The sequence below is a fragment of the Neopelma chrysocephalum genome, unplaced genomic scaffold, assembly GCF_003984885.1.
Source record: "Neopelma chrysocephalum unplaced genomic scaffold, ASM398488v2 Primary Assembly neopelma1_60, whole genome shotgun sequence".
NCBI lineage: Eukaryota > Metazoa > Chordata > Aves > Passeriformes > Pipridae > Neopelma > Neopelma chrysocephalum.
Genome location: NW_020897715.1, coordinates 7,252,391 through 7,277,361, shown reverse-complemented (window position 1 = coordinate 7,277,361; position 24,971 = coordinate 7,252,391). Strand labels below are relative to the sequence as shown.

Below are 24,971 nucleotides of genomic sequence, written 5' to 3'. Positions count from 1 at the left end.
TAGTCCCTCACAGATGCATGACTGCTGAGCGCTCTAGAGGAGAAGAGTCTCCATTTTCCCTATGCCCTGATCCTAAAGATCTTGCTGTCTTTCTGCAGCTACCACCTCAGTACTTTGCTGTTTTCTACTACACATGAATACCAGGCCAAGGGTTTTGGAGAGGACAATGGAGATTGTTTGCACTCGGAAAACCGCAATCAAAACATCTGGATATTGTCCAAACATTTAGAATCTGGCGTACCACAAACAGCAGCTTCTCCTGTCTAGTATTATGTAGGTGAGCTCTGCTCAGGCAGCCTGTGCTCACTCTCCAAGTCTTGCTTTAGGCAGCACTGTTTGCAAACAAGCATCAGCTGGTCTACGCTTGTTCAGAAAGTGACCACCAAATGCTATCTGTGACAATGAAAGAAATAATTAGCTATGAAACATCTTGAGTCTGTATCAAAAGTGTCACATTTAAATATGTAAGGCATCAGAAATATCATTTGTTAAAGCTTGTGATGCATAAAAGCCTTACATATTTCTTTTTGTTCATGTTAGTTTATGTTGTCGGAGCAAGGTAAGGCAGCAGTAGTTTCGTAGTTTCATTCAGGTCTTACATTCCTCTGGCATCAGGAAGAATATGTTCAGAAGAGCTGAACGTTTCAATGCTTTACTTGTCTCTTTCCCTCCCAGGAAATGAGATGCTACTGTAGTTCCAGATCTGTTTTTTTTCTGCAGTTCAGAGATAATGGCCATAAGCAGGAAAAAAACCTCTTGTCCCTCACTGCAATCACCCACACTAAACTGAACTCAGCAGATTTCGTAAAACAAGGTTTTTAAGAAGAAAATACCTCTATTAAATCAGCTGATTAATGGAGTCAAAAACAACAAAAAACAACCCCTGGTAGCACTTCACTATCCAACAGATCACTTTTGGCTTTTTTCCCCCGAACAGAATAACCAGTGTAAGATTCTCTTTCCCTTGTTAATATTCTGACTGTATTCAATCTGTTCATACCCATTAGAGTTTACAGAAACTTGGAGACGCAGAACACCCCGAATCTTGAAGTTTGTAACCGCAGCAGTTGCTGGATCTATAGTTTTGGAATTGACTGGTTGATGGCTCACAGGGGGTGGCCCAAGACATGAGTTGTACCCTAGACTCCAGTGCATAAGCTGTATACTTGACAGATGTACTGCTACAGCAGGAAAATATGCTGTGAAGTACACTCTATAAAGTGGAGGTGGGCAGGGAAGAAAGAGCCAAGACAGAACAGAAAACAGGTGCTACCACAAAGCCTCACAAACTTAGGCTTCACTTAGAAATTGAATATCATCCTATATAAACTTGTTTTTCCATTAGTGGCCTTTGGAACATCTCAGCACTAAGTGGTGCTGGTGTACAATAAAAGAGGCAGCCTTGTGCTTCTCTAAAATAGAAAGCAAGTCCATGCTCTTTCATACATCAGGCAGTAACAGGATAGAAACATTGCAACATATGAGACACAGCTATCTGTGCAGGTCTGATAATTCCTGTAGGAGCTCACCTGAATTAAGCAAATTTAAATTGACCAGGGATTCTGAATGATGCAACTTCATGCCCAATCTGACACTGAACAAGAGAGCCTGGTGATGGAGCACTAGTCAGCAATGAGGACACAAAATTGAAATATAGGGACAGTCCTCCAGAGCAGAGGGGAGGCAGTTCAGGATGACAGAGATCCAGAGAGGCAGAAAGTACACTTTCATTTTAAGATGATTCCAAATTTCTAAGGTGAACACAGTATGGTCTGCCTAGGAGCTGACAGCAAAAAGACCCTCATGACCCACTGCCACGCACAACAAACTATGACAGTGTCAGTCCCTGAAGTTTGCAGAGTGTTCCAGCCATGGAGGACATAAAGCTGTCAGGTAAGGTTGTCACGAATCATTCAGCTTTCAGGCAGAAGAATGAGGGGAGCTGGCATTGGGAAGAGACCATGACAGTCTGTGGAAGCTCACCATGCTTTTCTAACCTGATACTGAAAGCAACTGCCATAACAATAAGGATTAGGCAGGCAGCTGATATATTTGGCAGGCATATCTATGCATATCAAGGGTGCTAACTGTGCCCCTTCTTCGCTGGGATTGCTGACAGATAGAACAGATCATGTACAAGCACAACATCTTCTCTATCAGCACTGTTAGCAAGGGGAGTCAATAGTTAAAATATCTTGCTACAGGCAAACAAAATCCAGATTAAAGCCTGCACTGAGAAAGCAACCAACAACTTGATTAAAGAGAAGGAAAAGAAAAGGCTTTGTATACAAATGGTTTATTTTCTTCTGCATCAGTAGATGGTGCTCTTCATATTCTCTCACTGGTTACTTCTAAGACACAGTGCTTTCATGCCCAGGGGGTGGAAATCTCTAAGTGCTTTTTCCACACACTCATCTTCATCTCCTTAAATTACCAGACCTTCTTCCCTCTAAAGTGGCTGGACAATAATCATATTAATGCTCAATGGGTTCAGTCAGGAGCTTTAGATTAATCTGTCATGGTAAATAACCAAAGGAGTCAGAAAACATGTAAGATTTCTATGCCTCTCTGGAAAGCTACCACTCAGTAAATCTAATGTGATCCTTCTTTTGCAAGTGCTTCTGCAGGCGTCTCACCATGCTTCTGTCCATGGTTGTCCTGGCAGGAATGTGCTGAGCAGCAGAGTAACACCACGTCTGACAAAGCCCAAAGAAGGTGCTTGTGGGTGCACAGTGTTTTGAGCTGGCATATAAGTTTGACGCATTGGAGATGCATCAAAACCAACCTGCACACCTCTGTAACACCACTTACTCCTATTAGACTGCCACAATCCCAAACACCTTGAACAGTCACATTCAGATAAAATTTCCAATTGCAGAATGAGGGAGGACACATCCTGGGAAAGGCACACAAACACCATCCCCTTTTCTGATCCCCAGAACAGAGGCGTCCATGTTCTATGCAGTAGCAAAACCAGCTGTCCTCATCCTCGCAGGCAGCCACAAATGCCCTTGTCCTCTGGAAATGAAGCATTTGGGCATTTGTTCCAGTGTATTCACTGTAATCAGGCAGGGGATGGAACATCACACAGTCTTTAAATAGGCCGAGGCATGACAAAACAGAATCAATTTCTAGGATAGTAGGAAGAAAATAAGTCCAAATATACACACACATAAATCAAGGAAGTTGGCACACTTACATAAAAGTGCTATAAATGATGCAGTACTGAGCAGAACCCCATCCATTCTGAGTTGACCACCATTCATTTTTTCATGGCTTCCTTCTGAGAAGTTGCTCTAAAAACAATGTGCTGTATGAAATAACCTGAATTTATTAAAAAGGAATTAACCCATACCACAAAATGCAGCCAGCCTACAACAATAATGGTAAGACCACAAACCACAAAAAAGTGGCACTAACACTGCAGAGGCAGCAATACACTGCAGTTCTTGTCCATCAGCCTTCCCATCAGAGGGAAAACAAAAAAAAATCCAAAAATTTCACCCCCACCCACAAAACTTCCAAAACTCCAAGGAGGTATCTGTAACATTTACTGCTGCCTTCTCTGTAGTATTGCCCAGTTGTCCTTTCCAGCAAGGCCCAAGATCTTGATTCAGTCTTTGATGAAACAGGTTCATCATTAAACTCAAGTGTCCAGGAATTTCCTGAGAGCAAAGGAATTCAAAATGTGCTGATGAAAAGTGTGCACAGAGACTTTGGAACTTGCTGCCTCAGTCTACATTGTCACAATTCCTTTCTGAGCAAGAACATTTGCCTCGAGAAAGCGCTGAATATGGCATGAAGATAAATACGGCTTTGGCATTCAGTGCACTCTACTTTTTCATTTGTTATTCTAATGAAGCAACACAAACCCTATTACTTTTCTCCCAACAGAAGCCATGTATCTGATAGCCCAGAAAATCCTTTTCTGTACCTTAAACACCTATCTCAGAAATGCCACCCTACTGTGGTAAACCGAGTTATGTATCCTGACTTGATATTTACTGTACATATATATTGGTTTGTTTTCACTGCATGCTCTGCTCTCTGAAGATAAGACACACTTTGAACAGAGATGGGAGGAGAAGTTGGAAAACAAAAAGAGTGAGAATTCACTGGCACTGGGAAGACTCTAGCACCTGCTGAGGGCACTAGACAAATTCTATTCTTAAAGGCAGAAAGATGAGTACAGAAGAGAGCTGACCTGAAAGAAAGGATCTGGAAGGATCTGATGTTCTGGCTGCTCAGCTTATCATCATAAGAAAGTCTTTGCATAGGACAGATGGATGTATTTACTCTTTTAAAATCCTCTAATTAAATAGTAGTTAGGGTTAAGAGAGCAGAAAAGTCCTTGTGCTTGCCAGAAATTACAGACATTGGATGCAAAGCAACACAATTATTGATTTCGCTCCAGGACAACAAACATCTTCATCTCTGAGCTACAGCAAGGCATCTGCCAATTAATCAGCAGCCTTGGTGTCCTGGTGAGGGGAGGGATATGGCTGATCTGTACAAAATAACCCTGAAGTAATATAGGATCTCTCTGACCAGTAAAGAAACCAGCTGGCTCTAAGAAGTGCTGATTTCATAGGTGAAATTGCATTATTTAGTCAGCATTTTCTAATTTTTAGAGATTTGCAGGTCCTCCCCTCCACCTCCTATTGGGAGACATCAGTGAGACGCATGCACCCAGACAAGCCTCTGTTCTTTTTCCTGTTAAGGCTGTCAGGTCTCTCATATGGGGTAAGACAACCTTGCCCAATTGTCTCCCATCACATGCTTCACTGTCATCAAGGCTTTCCCTTGTGAATCAGTGCAGGAGGGACACTTCAACCCTGCTCTGCAGCTGGGCAGGCAGGTCTTGTCAGGAAAGACAGTGCTCAAAATGTAGCCTGCCCATAGCAAACTACTAACTGTTCAGCCAAGGGTGAGTCTCTCACCCACCTCAGGACCAGGATGCTCAAATCATCAGGTGTCCCAGCAGAAAAGCAGAGACATAAAGGATGGTACTGTAAGTACTGCTAGCCACACATTAACAAAATTCCTTATAACAGTGCTCTGCTCCCTTCCTTTGCTGCTCCAAACCTAAAAGGTAACCATCTAAATCATCACTATGACATCTTTAAAAACACTGACATCAAAAAAGAAGTACGGGTAGTATTTCATAGTTACTTTGTCAGACTCTCTACAGTCACAGGAAAATATTGCTGAGTTGATATATAAGTCATGTTATAAAACACAAGCCTGTTAGGTAGGGTAGAAACTTCCCCACTCCAGGAATTGTAGAGGTACTAGTACAATGCTCTTCCTGAGAACCTGAACACATTTATCTTTAAAAACATTAAATCTCCAGATTTTTCTGGTACTCAAACAGACATGAATTAATGCTCTCAGCAAATCACTGGAGATCTGGACTTGCAAATACAGTAAAGCTCGTGGGAAATTCAGAGCCAAGACTCTGCATATATACCATAGATCTGTTTGCACAAAGAGAAAAAAGTTACTTGAGCATGTGAAGGAAACTGTGTGTTACTGTCTCTACTCAGGAGAAGCCAACCTGCATTCCTCATTTGATGGCATCCTTCCATCATATATGCTTTAAACAATGTCACAGAGCTACTGCTGGGTAAGATGTGTATTCTAATTCAGTGTTGGGTGTACAATCATGCTCTGTATGATGCACGGTGTGTTATTGATTTCACTTTATAAAGTGTTTTGATAATTCTCAAGGACAGACAGTCCCGTAATAATACCAAGCTTTGAAAAGCACTTCAGATTAGATTAATTTCTGAATAGCTTGTCTCTGGATTTCATTGCCTAAGCTGAGAGGGAAAAAAATTAACATCAAGTCACAGCATTACTACATGAATCATGCATCCAATTATACATGTTTAACCAGTAACATAGAAAACTTAGTGAGCTACAAATTGCCTCTGAGATTTTTTCCTCCCCCCAACCCAAAAAAAGGCTATCAATACTTTCTTTAAGAGAACCTCCTTAACCTCCAGTTATGGAGAAAGAAACTCTGGGGTTTGATGTCAACATTGCATCTTTGTTCAACAGTGTTATCAATGCAAACTTTTGATATATATGGAAGTTAATAATGGTTAAAAGAGAAGCAGTCATATACATATGGAGAAAATTCCAGCTTTTCTTTGGATGCCACAGTTTTGCTAGTTGCTACTGAGCTGTAGAACAACTCCAGGAAAACTGGTGCAAGGCATATCAAAACCTGTCATCTCTGTGTGGTTCCATGACCCTCTGTGAACTGTCCCACGATGTAAAGTCATGATGTGCATGTCTCAAACACAGAATAAAAGCATTCAATAGGAGAAAGCCACAAACCAGAATGGTCAGCCTTTACCACAATTTTTTTCTCCCCAAGTAGCTGCAATACCTAGGTTGTGACTGTTCAGCTAAAACAGATAATTGTTTTCAAAAATGACAGAAAATAATTTACACTCTTCTCTCAATTTTAGCATGGTGCTCTAACTCCTAAAAAATGTTTCACTTCAAGTATAGGGCAGAGCAATGCTTTATCCAGGATGCTTGACACATAGCAAAGAGGAACAGTTTTAAGCATGCATTTAGTTATGTACTGAGAAGAAAATAAAACTTGGTGCACAAAGATCAAAGTAACACTAACGCCATTCTCTTGCTTGTCTCACTTAATTTTCAAGCTTCAGGTGTGCTGGTACTTTTTTTTGTTCCCCCACTGTGGTGTGGTGTGGTGTGGGTACAGCATATAATGCATCTCCCTATACCTCTCTACCCCACTATATTACTTAATAATATGCTACCTCTTCATTAGGGAGTTGTAGGTAAGGTGGGAAAATGGCTTGATTGCCTGCCTCCCCTGTGTTCTACCTGCCTCCTCTGCTTGAAGGAAATGCTGTCAAGTTTCTGAGCTCCACTTAGAAGAACCTTTCTTTTCAGCAGCTGCAGAGCATTGCCTAAGGAGTATTCTATGAACTACATAGTTATTGCACACTTTCTCCTAAAATGACAAGCAGTTTTAAAGATGGAAATGTCATCTCTTTCTGCAGTGCTCATGAAGAGGGGTAGCACAGCTGGCTGCTTTGGTATTGTTCAACTCCCATCTCAGTCACTATGTCTTTGCTCCTCCTGGTTCTTTCTGACATACAGAACACAAAATACAAGCAAATGCACATCAATGCTGATGTAGATGGATGTACATTTTTTTATTCACTGGTTACATCAGCGTCTGAACACAACTATCTGAAGAACAACCAAATCACTCAATTGGCTAGCACACGTTTAAATGTTGTGTAATTTTTTCCCTTAGATTATAAAAGGAGAAAAGTCACTCACGCAAGTAGTTCTTCATCACTGGAAAGTGTTACAAATAAAAAACACTGACCAAGCAACACAGCAAGAATTTATTTGCACCAATAACAGCAAAATAGAGTAACTCTTTCCTAATTATCTGCTATGGAAGTGGGAGCTGCACACACAACAAAGAAGAAGACAGAAAATACTCCTAAGGAGCATATTTTATAAAAGAGAGAAACACCTTTCTTAAGTAGTCACACTCAGGACATGAATAGAAAGGCCGTAGTAACCTCAATTAGAAACAAAGCAAAAATCAAAGTTGTGGGACTGTTCAGCTAGTTTACAAGTTTGAGGTAACCACAACAGAGCTTGCTTAGAGCCGTTCAGTTTTTCAGCAATGCCATACTTCTGAGAGAACATCTTCCTTGTTAACCAGGAAGATTAGTGAAATGTCATGACATTTCTCTTGGGAAAATCCGCTTGGAAAAGCTTATAGAGTCATGGTTTGGAAGGAACCTTAAAGATCATCTAGTTCCAAACCACTTTCCTACCACTGCAGATGCAGGATTTGCACATGACAGAGTAAGGCTGCCCATGACACTTGATGGGGTCCATGACTGCATTTTTCAGCTATTGCACAGAGACAGAAATTCAGTCTATGTCCCACCTCCTTCACACAGACACTTTAATCCAGTACTGTCATGCCCCAAGAAAACACCTTAAACATTCAAAATACCTACTTTAGCCTCTGAGAAATGCCAAAAGGTACATGTCAATGTAGAATAGTCACTTCGTAGGCTTTGAACATTTTTGGGACATTTTCCATGCACCTGTGCTCTTACTGTCTGTAAATGCTAACAAGTCTCTGACAGTTTAAACTACAAGAGAACTAGCACACGCTTTGCTGTGCCCAAATGTGCTGCTGAACAGGAAGTAGTAAGAAAACAATGTTTTAACAGCCGTGAATGTGGCACTTTTATCTGCTTACCAGATACTTCTTTAAATAGAGATGCAACCACAACACTGTTAAACTGAAAGGTTCAGTAGTTGAGTGAGCTCAAATTCACTACTTCAATGCATTGCTGACCACTTTTCAAGGTCATTATTTCACAGTCATTATTTCAAATCTTCCTCTTAGCCTACACGCACACTACTTAGATTTAAGCAGTCATTCAGCTGCACTGCAGAGATAACTTATTGGTAAATACATGCAATCACAGATTAAGTTGAGGCAGGCTCATACACTTTTATATTTCCTTGGCAGACGTGCATGACTTGGCAGACATATGCATGACCTGCACTTGACTCCCAGTACAGTGGTTCTCCTACTGCCCTCTGGCAATTGTGTCATGCTAGAGGAACTGTGTCCCTCTGGGATAAAATGCAGAAAGGATTTTAGAAGAGAAAACCATGTAGTTCAAATGTTTTTACCTGCACTGTCATGGCAAAATGAGGTGGGAGCAGACACATATGCATCAGTCTGACTTCTAAGAGAATCCCCAACAAGACGGCCTAGACTAGGTCTCCATCAGGTTTTAAAGAGCTCAGAATTTCTCTTGTACCCAGAAGGATAGGCCAAGGTCCAGTTAAGACCCAATATGAACCGTACTGTGTTAATATAGGCTTCATAGAGACAGCATTCTGAGTCACAACAAGTCATTAGCTGTGATACCAGTAGTTCAGTAGAGCACAGGTTTTGTTTTCCTCAAAGCAAGGATTATTTTCCTTCCGAATTGTAACTGGGAACACTTCACTCAAAGTATGACTCAGAATCACAGAATATTCTGGAGCAAGTTTAACTCATTGCAACACAGAAGACAAGCTTCTGACATTCTCTCAGCCAAACGCTTAAGCCAGAAATAAGGGATGAAAAAGTCCACTATGAAGACTAAGCTGGTTAAAGGAGACATGGCAAAACAGGAGTCAGATTAATCACTTTAGTAATGAAGATGATTGAGGAGTCAGGTTTATTAGCTCAGCCTTAGTGCTATAGCAAGGGACTTGGTCTGTTCAGGGTGATTCTCCGCAAGGCTCCAGGCGATGTACGCATGATTTTGGATTTTCTACACTAACTCTAACAGAGCCACATAAACAGAAACCATGGCTCCAACAGCCACCAAAAACTTTTAAAAGAAAAAGCTCATTATTTTAGAGGTACTATCTTGTTCACAAATTCTTCTTGCACTCTGGTCAAAGTTTATAGAGTTGTAAACTTGCTAGCAAGCACAGAGTTGAGCCTACTGGCTTCACTGGGGTGTCTCACTTGAGAAATAATTGCAGGGTCAGGTCTTTGGTTGACCAGGTGAAAATATGCGCCCACACTCTTTGTATAAGCGTGTCAAGAGGGAATTACAAAAATCCTAAACCCAGGTAAATGGATTATAGCCACTTTAATGGGAAATTCATTCTTCTTGTAGCTATTGAAAGAAAAATCACTAGAGATTGCACCTCTCTTGAGATACAGTGTCTATCTGAACAGAAAATAAATTCTATTGAAGTCAATGGAAAAGCCACACTTTATTTGTGCAGGTTTTGGATGAAGTGGCATCTGTTCTGTTTTCTCTCTGCTAGACATGCAGGGACTGCTCTGCTGTCTCACAGCATGTAACACAAAAAAACCCCACCCAAAGCTGCACAAATGTTCAGTGTTAGCTTTCAATGGAAACTTTTCAGTGCAGAATTACCAAGATAAGAAATTTTGTCTTTACAGTCCCTGATAATATGGTTTTATAGCATTCAGAAAAAAAACCCCTGTGGTTTCCCCACAGGAAACCCATCATACTCCTTGTAATAGGAGCCATAATTTCAAGGGCAGTTAATGAGATAACATTTTACTTAACACTGGTTTAAGCAGTGAATAAAGACAGCACTTTTTCTACAAGGCACAAATGACACTGATTAATTTTTTAATTTTATCATTAAGCACAATATTAATCATGAGAGTCAAAATAGCTCTCTGCAGCCTTGAAAGGCCTTGCTCTTTCTGGCGGCTATTTTACACCAATCTCTCTCCTGTGGCACCATTTCTCATTTGTGTTCAGTGCACAAGGAGCAGCACCAGGTCTGCACCTGCAATCTAAGTAAACAGCCACATGCTAAGCTTAAGAGTTCTACTTCTCCAATATATTTGTGAGGTTAGAACCAGAACAGACTCCACTTCAGCATAAGCTCTACTCAAAACATGTCTGCTGTAGTTACTTTCTCCAGCAAATCCTGAAGTTTCATTATAAAAATATAATCCCACTTCAAACAAATATAATTTACATCTTCCAGGAATACCTCCACTTTTCAAGACTTTTACTACAAACAGTGTCTTTTTCATTCTTTGCAAGGGGGTTTCCACTACATCACTTAGCATTGAAAATGATGTCATTTTTCAAAGAAAGGTTGTAATTTGAGTAGTAATAGAGAAAGCAGGCATTTGAAGCCTGATTCTGTTGTCAACCATGAAACTTATTTCACCTTCAGGAAGATAGCATAAACATTCATTCTGTGGTCTTAGGAAAGCACAACTTACTGGCTACATGCATACATTACAAAAATGTGCTAATGTACTCTTTGACTCTATTTCAGCCCAGATTTTGTCTTTCATATACATCTGTGCACACACACTTTCTCCAAGATCTTAAATAGCCAGAGCTATTCCCAGCCAAGTCAGATGTCCACTTGAGACAGATTCCTATCTTGGGGATACCAGCAGCATATATTTACCAAAGATCATGTAAGTAGCTAAGCAGTCAGAGGTAATTTCCCAGAATATTCACCCAGCAGTTCATATCTTTGGGACTTGCAAAAGAGGAGGAAATGTCTTTGTACGCAATAGATGGGGATGGAGTAGTATTACCTTGTGACTTGTCTTTCTAAATATAGAAAGGCATGATTTGTCCTTGTCTTTGTTATCCTGAATATAACAGCACTTTGAGTACTGGCTCACTAAGTTTTTTAATGTAGTGCTGATACAAAGGACAAGAAAAGAAAGTAAGAAGTCTTATATTCACAATGGATTTTACAGCCTGCAGCGCGTATTTTCTTGCTATCTGACTGAGCTTTCAGTCTCTTGCAGGCTGCCCAAAATAGCATGCCAAGCTCACGTTCAATCCAATAGACTTTGGTTCTGCAGCCAGTCAAAGCTGATATGGTACAGCAATGATTTGCTCCTGGAGAGCAGATTTATTAACACACCACCAGGACTACAAACCCAGAAATCCCCTGCTGCATTCTCAGCATTCACCTTTCCATTATGCCCCTAATTATCTCCAAAGGAGTTTATTCCTTGTAAGCTTCTTGTTCAGGCTGATAAGCATTTTATTCTAAATCCTCTGCAGATTTAGGATTTACTCCTCGTGCTCTTAGTTGAGAAACTAAGCAACTGTCTCCGTTTGCACAATGTACATGTCCCACTCTCTCCAGCTTCTCTCTCAGTTCAGTATCCATTTATAAGAATTCCCGCCATTTTCAGTATTTTTATATTAATTCCTCATGCTCAACTCACTTCATTATGACAAAGCTTTGAGTTGTTAAGGGTCTATATCACCCCTGGACTCAAATAGAAGGGTATGTATTAATTGAGACTAACCTGTTCCTTCATGCTAATCCAGTAAATTATTTCTTAAGCATTGATCTAAGGCAGTTAAAATAAAATAATATTCCAAAGTAATAGCATCCCAAGTAAACATACACAGCACAGGACATTTTCTCACATTAGAGCCTTTCTTGAAGAGCAAAGTTTTACATTGTTCCTTAGGCTACACTGAGGACTATTTCAATGTACATATTCCAAAAAGACAAACATGTTCATGTGATTCACTTTTTTTCATAAGAAACCCTTCCTACTTTTGCGTTATGCATAATTGGACATAAAACTGTTAGCTCTGAAGAAAAACCAAAGAAACACACTAACCCTAAAACCTCAGAAGTTAGCAGAAAGCTTCTTTGGCAGTGCTCAGACTGCAAGCTTCCTCTGGAAGAAGCTACTCCAGTTCTGAGAATAAAATGGCTTCTCTACCAAAACACAGACATTTAGTTAAATTTTAAAGATAAATACACACAGTAAGCCACATGCTGATTTACCCTTTCTTTTCAGAATGGAACTGGATCGTGGGCCCAGATTAATAGACTTTAAAGGATGGAGGGACCATATTATGTTATTCTAACCTGACCTTCAAGAGCTGGCGATGTTATAATTTCTTCATCATGCCTGTGATTCCTGTCTTAGCTAAACTGTAGGCTCTCAGCAGTGCATTTTCAGACTTGGTTCAGAAACCTCAAGAGATGAAGAGTCCCATAGCACTACTAGGTAAAATATTTCTGTAATTTAGTTTAGGAGGCATTTAAATACTTTTGTTGAATTCAACACAACATCAAAACCGGGAAGACTTAAAGTATGGATCTCATATGAATATTACAAAAGTAAGTTTGTATCACATAAGTGGAACTAACAGTCCTGTAGATGTTCTTCTGTGGCAAGACAGATGGATAATAAATACAAGTGCACACATAAATATTTTAATTCTCTCTTAGAGGCAAACACTGAAGGAGACTGTGAGTTTGCAGGTGAGCTTGCAAAAGCCCAAACCACATTTCCTGTTTGTAAGAAAGAAGGTGAAAAAAAGACTGGGGGCCTTTAAGGTTGATGGCAACTCTGGAGGCAGATCCATGCTGCCAGGTCCGAAACCAAAGAGCATCCAAGGTCTGCAAACATAACTTGATTTCCTGTTGGACAAAGGGGCGGGGAGTGTTCCTAGAACCAACAAAACCAGGTAAGCCCTATCTTTTAGTTATAAAATTGTAAACAAAAGAGCAGTAAAACGACATTACGGCAGATTACCAGCCTTGCAAGAGGGTTGCTCAGGGTTTTAAATTAAAATTATTAATAACATCTTAAACCTTCATTAATTAAGACTGGTTAATGAAGACTAAGCATTGGCATTAGCTTTTTGCTGAAAGTACTTACTGTGCTGTGGGCCTTCTTATTTTACAATACACTGTTTCCTTTCTGAAGTATGAAGTTCATATTTTATAAAGCAATTAGTTGTGCACTAATTAATTGCAGTTTAAGGAATCTTTTCCAGGGAATTAATCCTATATTAAAAGCTCATACAGGTGGAAGCATCTTTAACACTAATTTAATATTCATCAGTCTCTTAATGGGTTTCTTTTTCTAAGGGTCATTAGTACAAAATATTATTTATATCAACATTTAATTGGAAGGGGGGGGAAGACAGTTTTATCTCATCTTTGACAAATTTGCAGACAAAACCTACAGGAAACAAACCATTTTGTGCTCCAGAGCATCAAATCTGGTAGTGATTAATCTGCTTCTATGAATGACGAATTGATACCATAAACGGCATGTCCAGCTGGATGGTATCTATATTCCTCGCCTCACATTCCTTTTCAGTACAAAAACCTGGTAGAAGTATGCTATCCTCCTGTTATCCTCTGTGATGGATTCTCTAAACAAAATACATTAGAACAAGAAAGAACGAAATGTAGTACTCCTGCTACCTATTCCTATGTTGTTAAGAGGACAAACATGTAACGTGAATTGTTATATCTGGCCCCTTTTCTCAAAGGTAAGTACATGATTATGTCCACTCCTTTGAGTTGCATTAAATTGAACTGCAGAAATTCATTCAGGAAAGATTTGAATGTTTTGGAGACTTTTGTTTGTTTGGTAAGGTTTTTTTGTTTGCTTTTCCCCCCTCATACCCCTGCAGTTACAGTATAATGAACCCTGCAAAGAGAAAACCAAAGAACAAATAACCAACATTCTATTTATTACCATATCTTGTCTCTGTTGGTGGAGAAAATTGTCAACAGATTTAAAAGAGAGAAAAAGCACATTTAACCATGTATTCATAAAGTCTTTTGCTTGCTCATATGTTTTGGTGTGAATATGGTACCTTCAGTTTATAGCAATGTAAAATGTACTAAAAGGAGGTGAGTAACCCTATCCCTAAAGTCAGAAAAGTAAAAACATAATTCAAATGAAACAAATTACCTAAAGTAGATGTTCTATTTGGATGCAACTCCAAGTTTAACCTGCTTTCCCAATAGAAATGGAAGAACAGCAGCACAGGAGTATATCATTAATACTAGAAAAATTCCGATTTTAGTTTTTCCAAATACTGTCATCTTTATAGTCATTAATATACTACTTCCCCACTCACACATCCCAAATTCTTCTAACAATGAAACAAGAATTGTTGTCCCTCTTATAAAACCTTTGGTTATATGATCTTTTTTCTTTCACAGAGCAGCACAATACTTTAAGAATAGCTTCGATATTATTTCTTGTAACGAAATACCACGACTCTTAGCTTTTCTCATTACAGATTATTGCAGAAAACCCTGATGAGATTTGAGCTTATCCTATTAGAATCATAGTGTACTATTCCCAAAGGAATAATTTTTCTATATGACTTTTTTCTGCAGAAAACAACATTTTTAAAAATATTCAAATTGATGGCTTGAGTGAGAATGCCTCTGAACACAGTTGCATGAGTTCTTTGGAATAACTATATACTATGCAAAAAATAACAATCTGCTTTTGCTACATCTGAGAATAGATTTTGTGAATGAGAATTAAAATTAGAGAATAGAACAGAATACACTATTTTCAGAATAGAATAAATAAAAAGACACTATTTTCAGAATGGAATGTAATTAGTCAAATAGACTTCTCTTTCTGCTTATTTCTCACTCACCATCCACAGTCTCCTTATCTTATTTTTTTCTTTAGCACAACCAGTTAACTGTGACAGGTTGCATCTGCTGTTATACATATAAGGACAGCGGTTTAGTTATCTGCGGAAATAAATAGTCCTTCTCAGTTATTCAGCTTTCCTTCTACTGCTGCTGCTGTCAAACTAGTTGCTATTTAAATAATTCAGTTATAAATATAAATAACTAGCGTATTGGTAACAACAATAAGAACAAGAACACCTGGGAAAGACCTGGGAGTTGTATATCTGTAAAGCGAAGATATAAAATCAAAATTTCTCATATTTTATGTCTAGATAGTAAGATTAACTTGAAACTGATATTAGAATGGCATAAAATGCTCAGAACTGCACACTTATGTCTCTGATCAAGGTCTTTACTATGGTTTTATAGGGTAAATTAAAACTGCTGTTGCTTCCATAATATAAGTAGTCTTGTCTGAGAATCAAATAGCTTGTATTGCAAAGAGAAAAAGTTTAAAAAAAAGAAGATATTGAAATCACGTATATGTTTGTATACATTTTACTGCAACAGAAGCAGATGTTTGACTCAGAGTTGTGGAAAATAAATTTAAAAATAAACTAAGCAGTGTTCATGTAGGAGGAAATTTAAATGTTGGTTTCTTAGTCTCCCCACATCCATGAAGTTTTCTAAGTCATGCTTAAGAAAGAACTATAATTGTGAGATTTAAAACTATATGTTTTATTAGAAATCAAAGTTTCATGTCTTTGGTTTTCCTAGAATGTTTTTAAAGTTCTAGAGAAGTGGGATTGCTCAAATACTGCAGAAGTTAAAATTGAAAACTGAAAAGAGAAATAGTTTTTTCCAAACTTTACTATTTTCCAGATGATAATTCCAATTTAAATCAGAAGCTGAAACAGGAAAATAATACTTGTCATCAAAAAATGGGTCTCCTCCTGCACTTCAGTTAAGGACTGAAAACATTCAAATTGAAACTATGAGTTCTCCTTCTACCCTGGAAACATCAGGGAAAAATAGGACTCCTGAATAAGAAAGATAAATGACACCACTGTGTATCAAGTTAAAGGAACAACCTTAGATTGGAACTGTACTTTAGGCATCTGCTCACTGTTTTTATTCTAATGAATCACAGGCTTGTGGCTTCTATCACAGTTACACGTGCTTCCCTTCTCACTGCTTTTGCTCCCTGGTAAAAGACTTTGTAGGAAAAAAATACAAAATGAACATAAAAAAATGGAAAACAATTACATCAGAAAAGAAAAAAAGGACAGGAAAGAACGAAGGATGAATGATTATTTAGGCACAACATTGAGACTTGAAATTTCTTGCCTTTGACAGACTTGTAGTTTTGGACTAGTAGTTTTGTACAAAGGATGCAAATGTTGAGTGACCAATTGTAGAGTAACCAGGTTCCAAACAATGCTGATTCTTGACTTATCTTGATAACATCTTCTCTATGTAGGACCTCCCTTTCTTTTAATTCCTTCTCTGAAAAACTGGAAAAATATATAGCTGCTTCATGGAGGTGGTGTCTCTCCTCATGAATATCTGTACCTCATCGCAAAAAAGTGCCTCTCAACGTGAAAAGTAGTATTGCAGTGACAGAGAGCCCTCAAGTGCCTTTGGGAGAACTTGAGTGGGAGAAAAGAAAGGAATGGAAACTGGATGTTTAGTTTAAAAGGAAGGATAAATGGCCACTGGAAGTACCAGGTGGAAAAATCAGTTACAAATCTGCCAGAAAGTCACAGCTTAGTTGCTCTGTTCTGTTCCTTTTAAAAGAGAAATCTGAGACCTGCATCCTAGTAGCCCATGTGATTTGTGACTTTTTACTATCAAGGTTTATCTTATCTTGTTTCATCGTCATAAAAACATCTGGGGCTTGAAGTAAAACAAATCTAAAATAGCTTTTGCAACAGCATAACGAGGGAACAAAACCTGTAAGGAGCAGTTCTTAAGATGAGCTGGAGCCGGTCAGCCAAGGAACAAAGCTCTGTGTCCTCAGCAGGAGCAAATGCATTGCACCCATCCCTGGCCAGCAACATGGAAATGTGTATTCCTGTGCTCCTTTGCCTCAGATTTCCTTTAAGAAGCAAACAAAATGTCAGCCTCCTGAAGGAATCCACGTATGTCCAAAACAACTGAGTGCGTTAAGGATCAGTGTCATCCAATCCCTCCCTTTGACTGCTCTGCTCCAGCTAGACTTTTTTATTCAGTAGAGGAGGTCATTACTTTTTGGGCACCAGGCTTTATTTCAAACACTCCAAATCTAGTAGAATATGAGACATGCCTCAGGGGGAAAGCAAAGACTCTAATTGCAAGCTCTTTTCACTCGTGTATTTGGCTCAGTGTTTCCTCTGTCAAGGAGGGTTTCACTGGCCATTTGCAGCAATGCTGAAAATTCTGGCCATTAGACCATCACAAATAAGCTATTTTCTTCAGCATGGTTTGTGATGGAAAATTCGTATGAGCTAGATTGATCGAAGAATTAATTAAATGACGAAATAGATTCGATGCATGGGAATTCTTCCCTGTGCTTACAACAGCACTCCGAGGAGAGGCAAGTTCAGTGCTAAAGGAAACTTTGTTCAATTAAATTGGCCCACCTCTTACAAGGTGATTTTCCAAGAGCTGTTTGGGCTTTTCTCTGCAGAACTTCTGGGGCGTTCACTGATTCCCAGCTGCTGCTTATCCTTTATCACCACTTCCTCTGCTTTCTCAAGCAAGAAAATGAGTACAAGTAAGGGGTTTTAAATAATGGCCCATCTTCGTGAACGAAGATTTGGGGAAAGGTCTTTTTACCTTTCCAGCCTGCGCAATGGATTTTTTAGGTGAGACACAGCCTGCGCTGAACTGAGCCCACCCTTTAATCCTAAGGTTCATCTGCCGGGGCCAAGCAAGCTTGGACAATGGCAGTGAGGTCCTCAGGACGTAGGTTTGTTTAGAGTGTCCTTCTCATAGATGGATGGCCACACAGGGCTAACGACCTCCATCAGGCCAGGAGACTGGGATTTGAACCCGTGGTCGCAGCAGTGAAAGTCCTGCACGCTAACCACTAGGCCACCAGGGGTTTTAACATCAAGAAAACAATGCAAGAGAACAACAAACTTTTGATATTTTTCTGCAGGGATTGTTAAAACCTTATGGTCTTAGTATTATTCAGAGATATTTCCAGTGAATTTGTTTTGACTGAATACAGAACTACACTAATGAACTCTAGAATTTAGCCAAAAATTTACTGCAAAAAGTTAAAGACAATTACAGAATTAATTTCAAAGCTATTCAGTAAAACAACTTTTTTCTTTATTAATTTATGATTTTTATTGTATCTTGCAGGCAAACCTTCGAAAGAATTCCTATGAAACAGTAGTTCTGCTAACAGCTTATTGATCTTGCTTTCTTGTTATTTTAGCATCTGGTTTTGATATTAACTATTTAACTTGTATGGCAATGGCTGTCACAGAGTAAACACCAAATAGCAGCTTCAATTACAGAAAGTAAAAATCAACCAAGAGCAAAGAATATGGTGAAACTATAAGACAACACAAATGATAAAATTATTTTCCTTCAGTTACAGAAATGGGCTGCCATTTTTCTGTCTGGGGAGTTTTGGCCTTCCTGAGTTTGGCTCTCATTGTTTCATTGACACTGAACATTTTACACTATTTGAAAAAGAAGAGAGGTAAGAAACATTGTCTCTTTATAAGGAATGGAGTTTCAATATTTAAATTGTCTGTAGAGAAAGCCATCACTGCTCAGAGATTTCAAGCCAACAAATTGATTAGTTTGAAAAGTTTTCCTTTGGCAAGAATCATTCTAGTAGAGAGCATGTAACTTTTAAAAAATATTAGGAGAGTCAGGTACAATTACAGAATGATTGCTAACTGCCCAATCTGCTGCTAGAAACAGCCACTCAAGCCCATTCTTTGAAGACAAGCCAACAGAACATGTACAAGGGAAAGAATTTAGTTCTAACTAATTTTTTATTTTTAAATTATATTTTTAATACCTGTAATTTTATTTTTTTAAAGTGTACTTTTCATATAATTATTATTTATCCCTCAATTTGAAAATTATTTTAAGTAGCTCCTCCCCAAATTCTTGAATGCTCATTAGAATTTCCGATTTCCTATACATTTTATGCTTAATCTATGTATTTTGGAAAAATATTCTAATTGCTTTTCATAATGGGATTCTAATGGAACTCTTAAACCAATGTGCCACTCACAATAAGAAACTAATTTGTTTATGTTGGAAGGTGACTACAGTCATACTCCAGTTTTGGTTGAAATTATCTATGACTTTTTTGGTAGAATTGATTATGCCAGTGGAACCTCTCTTATGCATACAAATCTAGGAAATGTTAGGAAGTTGTATAATCCTCACCATTCCCTTAACACAGGGAAAACTGCACCTGTGCTATACAGGTATGGGTGGGCAGGCAAACATTGGTGGCTTCAACTGCACTAAATGCACATACATATATAATCTACATAAACAGCAGGCCTTTGCTTATAAACTGAATTCACCAAGTGTAAGAGAATCAGGATATTAAAAGAGCTGCTGGAGCATTTTTGGATGGGTGGGGGGAGGGGTGTGGGTTAGGCTCTTTAGGTTTATTTTGTATTTTAGGGCCACTATGCAGATATTTCCATGAGTTAAAAATCACAGTCATTTACAAAACTAACCTTGACCAAGGTTTAGGTTGGATTAGCTGATGCTGCACTGCTCATGGAATCGGAGCTTACTGTGGTAAGCAGAGGATAGAAAGTCAGGCGTTTCTGAGTTATGAATCAAGCTCTAGCAACAAACCTTTGTAGCCATTGCCTCTCTGTTTCATTTTCTTCATCTGTGTGAATCACAAGATACCTTTCAGAGATACAAGAACTAGTAAAATAAATACACCTTCAATTGTAATATAAGCACACGACACACCTGCCTAGACAGAGAAAGAGATGAGGTAGACATAGAAGGTGGAGGAAGAAAACACGTGTTACAATACATTTTTAGGATATTGTAACCTAATGTAGACTTTGCAGCCATAGTACAGGGTGTTAACACAAACATTTCTTGTATTAGACAAAAGTATTTGAGAAAAGTACAGGGACGACTGAAGAGCCAGAACTTTCAAATGTGTTTTCTAAACTGAAATCAAAAGCATGTCCGCTGAGGCAATTATCTGAAGTGTTCTAAAATAGCACATTTCATATTCTCTTAACTTCTTTTTTTTTTAAACAAATTTTCCAGCTAAAATGCATAAAGACTACAAAGAGAACAATCAGAGGTAAGTTGGATAAAAAAATTTTCTTTCTCTCAAGGGTGAAATAAGCAATAAATAAGGACAGATGGCTTTGGAGGGATGACATAGAGGAAAATTCAGTATCTCTTGGAATCTGCCTGGAAATTTTGGAGAGAATAGCTGTGGAAAAAAGTTTTCCAAAGAAAATCGGAAAAAAAATTTATGTGGGAGGTACATCCTGCAGTCATTTTATCAACAATGAAATAATTGCATGCTAATACTATAATTTTGTCTATTGAAGGGAGTGCGAGATACTGAACTAAACCACCATTTACTATCACTTAACCTCAAAATCCCATAATAATTTAAAAGAACTCTCAGAAAACAATGATAAATTATAGTCTGATAGTTAATACTTCTGGAGCAACAAATTAGTTACGTATTTACATTTCATAACCATCTTTTACAAATGATGCCCTAAAGCAATGAAACAGAAGTTGGGAAGTCTCTGTCTATTGCTGCCTGTTTAGCTGAAAAATACCACTGAAGAAGTGGTGTTAGATAGCATGGCTTCATTCCCTTGATGAGACACAGTATAGGGATGCAATAGAAAAAAGTGCTTCCCACTAAGAATTCCCATTTTACAAACTTAGAAACATTTTCAAGGAACACAAGCTGAACTGTGCTTTGGTCTCCTCTGTTTGTGTTGACATAAGAGTGTGGACCTTTCTTAAGAACATCAACCCAAAAGACACATGCAGTGCTTTAGTTTGTATTGCAGAGTGGTCTCAGAGGACATGAATTGGGTTCCTTTCAGTGATCATTAATATTTCTAGACCTACATGAAACAGTAGCTTACTAGTCTTGAGATAAACTTTTTACTCACCTAAGCTACAGGAAAAAAGAGTTCAATTATTGGCTAGATAACAAATCTCTCTTCAGAATATGCACATTGCCATTTCTGCCCCCTCCAGTATTTTTGGTCTTGTTTATTAGATCATATACAATCTGCTATGGAGATATATGTGTATATCTCTCTCTATATAGAGATATAGATATATATATACACACACATACATGATCTAGATATTGGTACATGTGCATTAAATGTTTATTAGAGTAGAATAGCGGGGTCCTAAATAAAGCATATTCTGTGAATTAAAAGTATTTTTCCATTCCCTCTGTAGCTATGATGACGATCCCACAGAAGATTACCCAGTTTATGGCAATCTCAATCAAGATATTTTAGGTAAGATGAACATGTGTCTATTCAGTGGCTATAATAAATATAAGATTAAAAACTGACTGACCAACATATTTTGCATTTCTCAAATGCCAAGCTTGAGAATCTACATCTTTTCAACCATTAATATAATTAAAAATATTACCACCTACTTGGGATAGAAATGCAAACCATCATACTACATTACTATTTGTAAGAACAGATCTCATACTGAATTTTATTTTTTATGGTTCAAATGGTCCAGTTAAGCGAAGTATCTCAAAACAAAGAGCTTGTATATATGTAAAGCTGCACCAATTGAAAAACCAGCTTGATCCATGCATGTTAAAGCAATCTAGACCACACAGCACTCATGGTCCAAAGCCAATGTTCCCACAGAAACAGGCAGAAACAAACACATACCAGTTCTCTGCTGTAGCTATCCAAAGACCATCAGCAACATTGACAAATATGCTGAAGCCCAGTGGCTGAGTGTTGGGCAGACAGCTTTGCTTTGCTTTACTGTGTTGAAGTTGATAATCCTTGGCAGAGAGATACCATAACAAAGGCAGTAATATCACATAACTGCAGCTAGAGCTAGATATGCTGAGACTATGTCTCTTGAAGCGCTTATGGTGTTAAAGCAGTATTTAAGTAATATGAACATAACTTTTTTGCAAGCCTTATTTGGGGTTAAGCAAAACTAAAGTACTGAGCTGCAGGGAAAAAATTAAAAAAACAAACCCAACGTTTTCATACATGGTTTGCATACATTTATCTAAGTCAACGCTCAAACGGATTGACATTGCAAAAGTCTGAAAAATGTAAGGAAGTAATCTGCTTTACTGATGGCTAAAATGAGATATGAAATAAGAAAATAACTTGCATGAAATTTACAGAAAACTGGAAGTAAATTCAGGAATAGAATTTAATCACCAGCTGTTGCAAGTCACAGCCCCTTTCTCAGCCAAAGAAAGGCTGCCTATGCTGAAAAATACACCAATATGTGGTTGACCCTTAAATTGCAAGAAGTCTTCCTAGCACTCTAAAATGATGCCCACTTAGTGAATTATGAGAAACCTCCCACCCATGAACAGAAAATGATTTTCATTTCCACAGTATGTGTCTGAATTTCTTAGCTATTTGCCTGTCTATACCTAGAGGGAGAGATCTGTGTGTGACTTCAAAACAAAACAAACTTCTACCAAAGAAAACTGGGGGAAGTGAGTTCTGTAATGGAGAGGATCTGCTGATCTGATCTTTTAAGACTCAGTAATATAACTTAATAACTAAAACATTTTTCTACTTTGATAAGTTACAGAAGAATGTTGTTATGAGCAGATGAAGTCCCAACCTCAGAGGCCAGTTAACCAGCCACAGGTATTTTTAATTTTAATTTTGGATTTCTGAATTAGGGTGCTGTGGTCTGTCTCAGAGTTCCTGTGTTTATCCCATGACAAAAATCTTGACACTATCACAAAGATTACCATGCATTATTGTCTCAGTTCACCAAGGTATTTTGGCACAGACTTGATCCTTCAATCTGAATCATTAATGCAGACGCAGGAAAATTATGGACAGCTCCAGTCCACGCATATGGCATGATAAATTTCTGTCACAGACATGCAGATCAGGTTGAATTAAATTTGCATCTACTGCCATGGCGTATGAAAAGAATTAATTTTATTTATTTGTGATATCAAACTGAAAACACAAGCTGTATCACATGATACTCATGAATCTGAGTGGCTTTCTCCTGTCCAGCACAAAATCTATATGCCTCAGCAAGTGAAAATAGAAAATAACGGTTTTCTATTGATTTGTATTTTGTTGAGATACCTAAGAGCATGGAAGCTTCAACTGAAATTTGCCTGTAGTTGAAGCATTCCCAGTATCAATTTCCTGAGTTCCATGCATTTCGCTAGGATCAATTTCCAGCCTCTCTCTCAGGATATTTCCAGCAGGTAAAAATATCTTTTCTAATCTAGACATTTGTTTTCATTAACTTCATGAAAACAGAATAATCTATGAAAATTTCAATGTCAATAGTTATAGACAGTCTGGTTTGAAAACCAGAGAAGCAGGGAAAAGATACAAAAGACATACATTTTGCACTGGAAATGAGATCATCTGTATGGATGAGAATCATCCAACTTTGGTATTCTGCAGAGGCAAAACCTGTGAATAATATTGCTAACAACTGGATTCTAACTAAACAAAAGCGAGAAGAAAAACAGATCTAATCATATCTTGCATCCCAAAGAACTTGGACTGATTCATAACCTACCCTTCTTCCTAATGAGAATCTTTCCTATGATACCTTGAAGAACTTTTCCTTATTGTCACTATGGGCCATTTACCATTAGGTTATGTTGATGTGTTTTCTAGGCTCCCACATCTTAATCGTTTGTACTTTTAATGGCTTGTTTTACAGCTAGTTTGGGCATATTTCAGCCACTATTATGATTACAGTGTAGACATACTCATAGTCTTACGTATAATTTTAAAGCAAGGATAACTACTGAATGTTAAAGTGAATTTCCTTTCAGGTGGAATCTGCCAGTCAAATGTGTTATGCCTCGCTTGATCACAGTGTCAAGGGAAAACGCAGAAAACCAAGGAGAAAGAAAGATCCTTCATTAGAGGAAGATGAAGAAGAAAGATCATCTAACCCCACCATGATGGCTTCCAAAGTGAGCATTTACCTCAATAGTGAGCAGTTGGCTGCTGAAAACACAGCAAACGTAGAAGCCATTCATGATGATCCCATCAGGTTAATGAGCTTGATTCATACAGCAAAAGGAGTGGCTTCCTGAACTGAAGTGGCTTCCTGAACCAAAAATGTAATCACTAAGTGAGATGTGCTTTTTCATTCTGGAGGAACAGTGAATGACTAGAGATCGTCAAACTGTCAAACTGTCATACCAAACAATGATTTAAAATGGGTAAGTGTTCCAAAGTGTCTTCCAAGCATATTTAAGGACTAAGCAAGAAATAAGAATAGGTCCAGACTGCCGCTTTGAAGGATCTGCCCTTCTGAGGACAATTTGAAAGAGTTGTGGAATCTGATATTTCAGCAAAAAATAATCCTGTGTTCTAAACAAACATCAGCTTTCAAACAGTCCCAAAAGACCCACTTATTGTCTGTAGAGCTTTAGCAGAGTACAACTCTTCTATATAGGTTTTATCAATACTTTTGAAAGGAAATTTTTTTCATACTTGCACACTTGGTGGTTTAGTTGTTTTACCAGTTAAAAACTGATCTGCTGTTCCATACTGTGTACTTTCCCGCTGTGACTGGTTTATGGTAATAACACAATCTATCTAAAGATAATTGGAGAATAATTTAACAGCTTGTTTAAAGTAGTAATTGTACATTTCACAAGATTTAACAGTATCTTTATATATCTTCAGTTTCCTTTAGAAATACCACTATTAGTCTCAAATCTCAACTCCTCTACTAACTGCAATATTGTATCCAACTATATTCAAGAGTCCACAAAGATATTATCA

At 38.1% G+C, this 24,971-nt stretch overlaps 1 protein-coding gene across 1 annotated transcript; it reads left to right on the top strand.

Moving 5' to 3' along the window:
• Window positions 1-12,940: 12,940 nt before the first annotated feature.
• Window positions 12,941-24,531, top strand: LOC113966646 (T-cell receptor-associated transmembrane adapter 1). The gene is made up of 6 exons (XM_027681570.1): window positions 12,941-13,052; window positions 18,569-18,679; window positions 20,245-20,281; window positions 21,424-21,485; window positions 22,780-22,838; window positions 24,008-24,531. Exons 2-6 carry the CDS (start codon window positions 18,577-18,579, stop codon window positions 24,272-24,274), a joined length of 528 nt encoding a protein of 175 aa, XP_027537371.1. The 5' UTR covers window positions 12,941-13,052; window positions 18,569-18,576; the 3' UTR covers window positions 24,275-24,531.
• The last annotated feature ends 440 nt before the right edge of the window (window positions 24,532-24,971 follow it).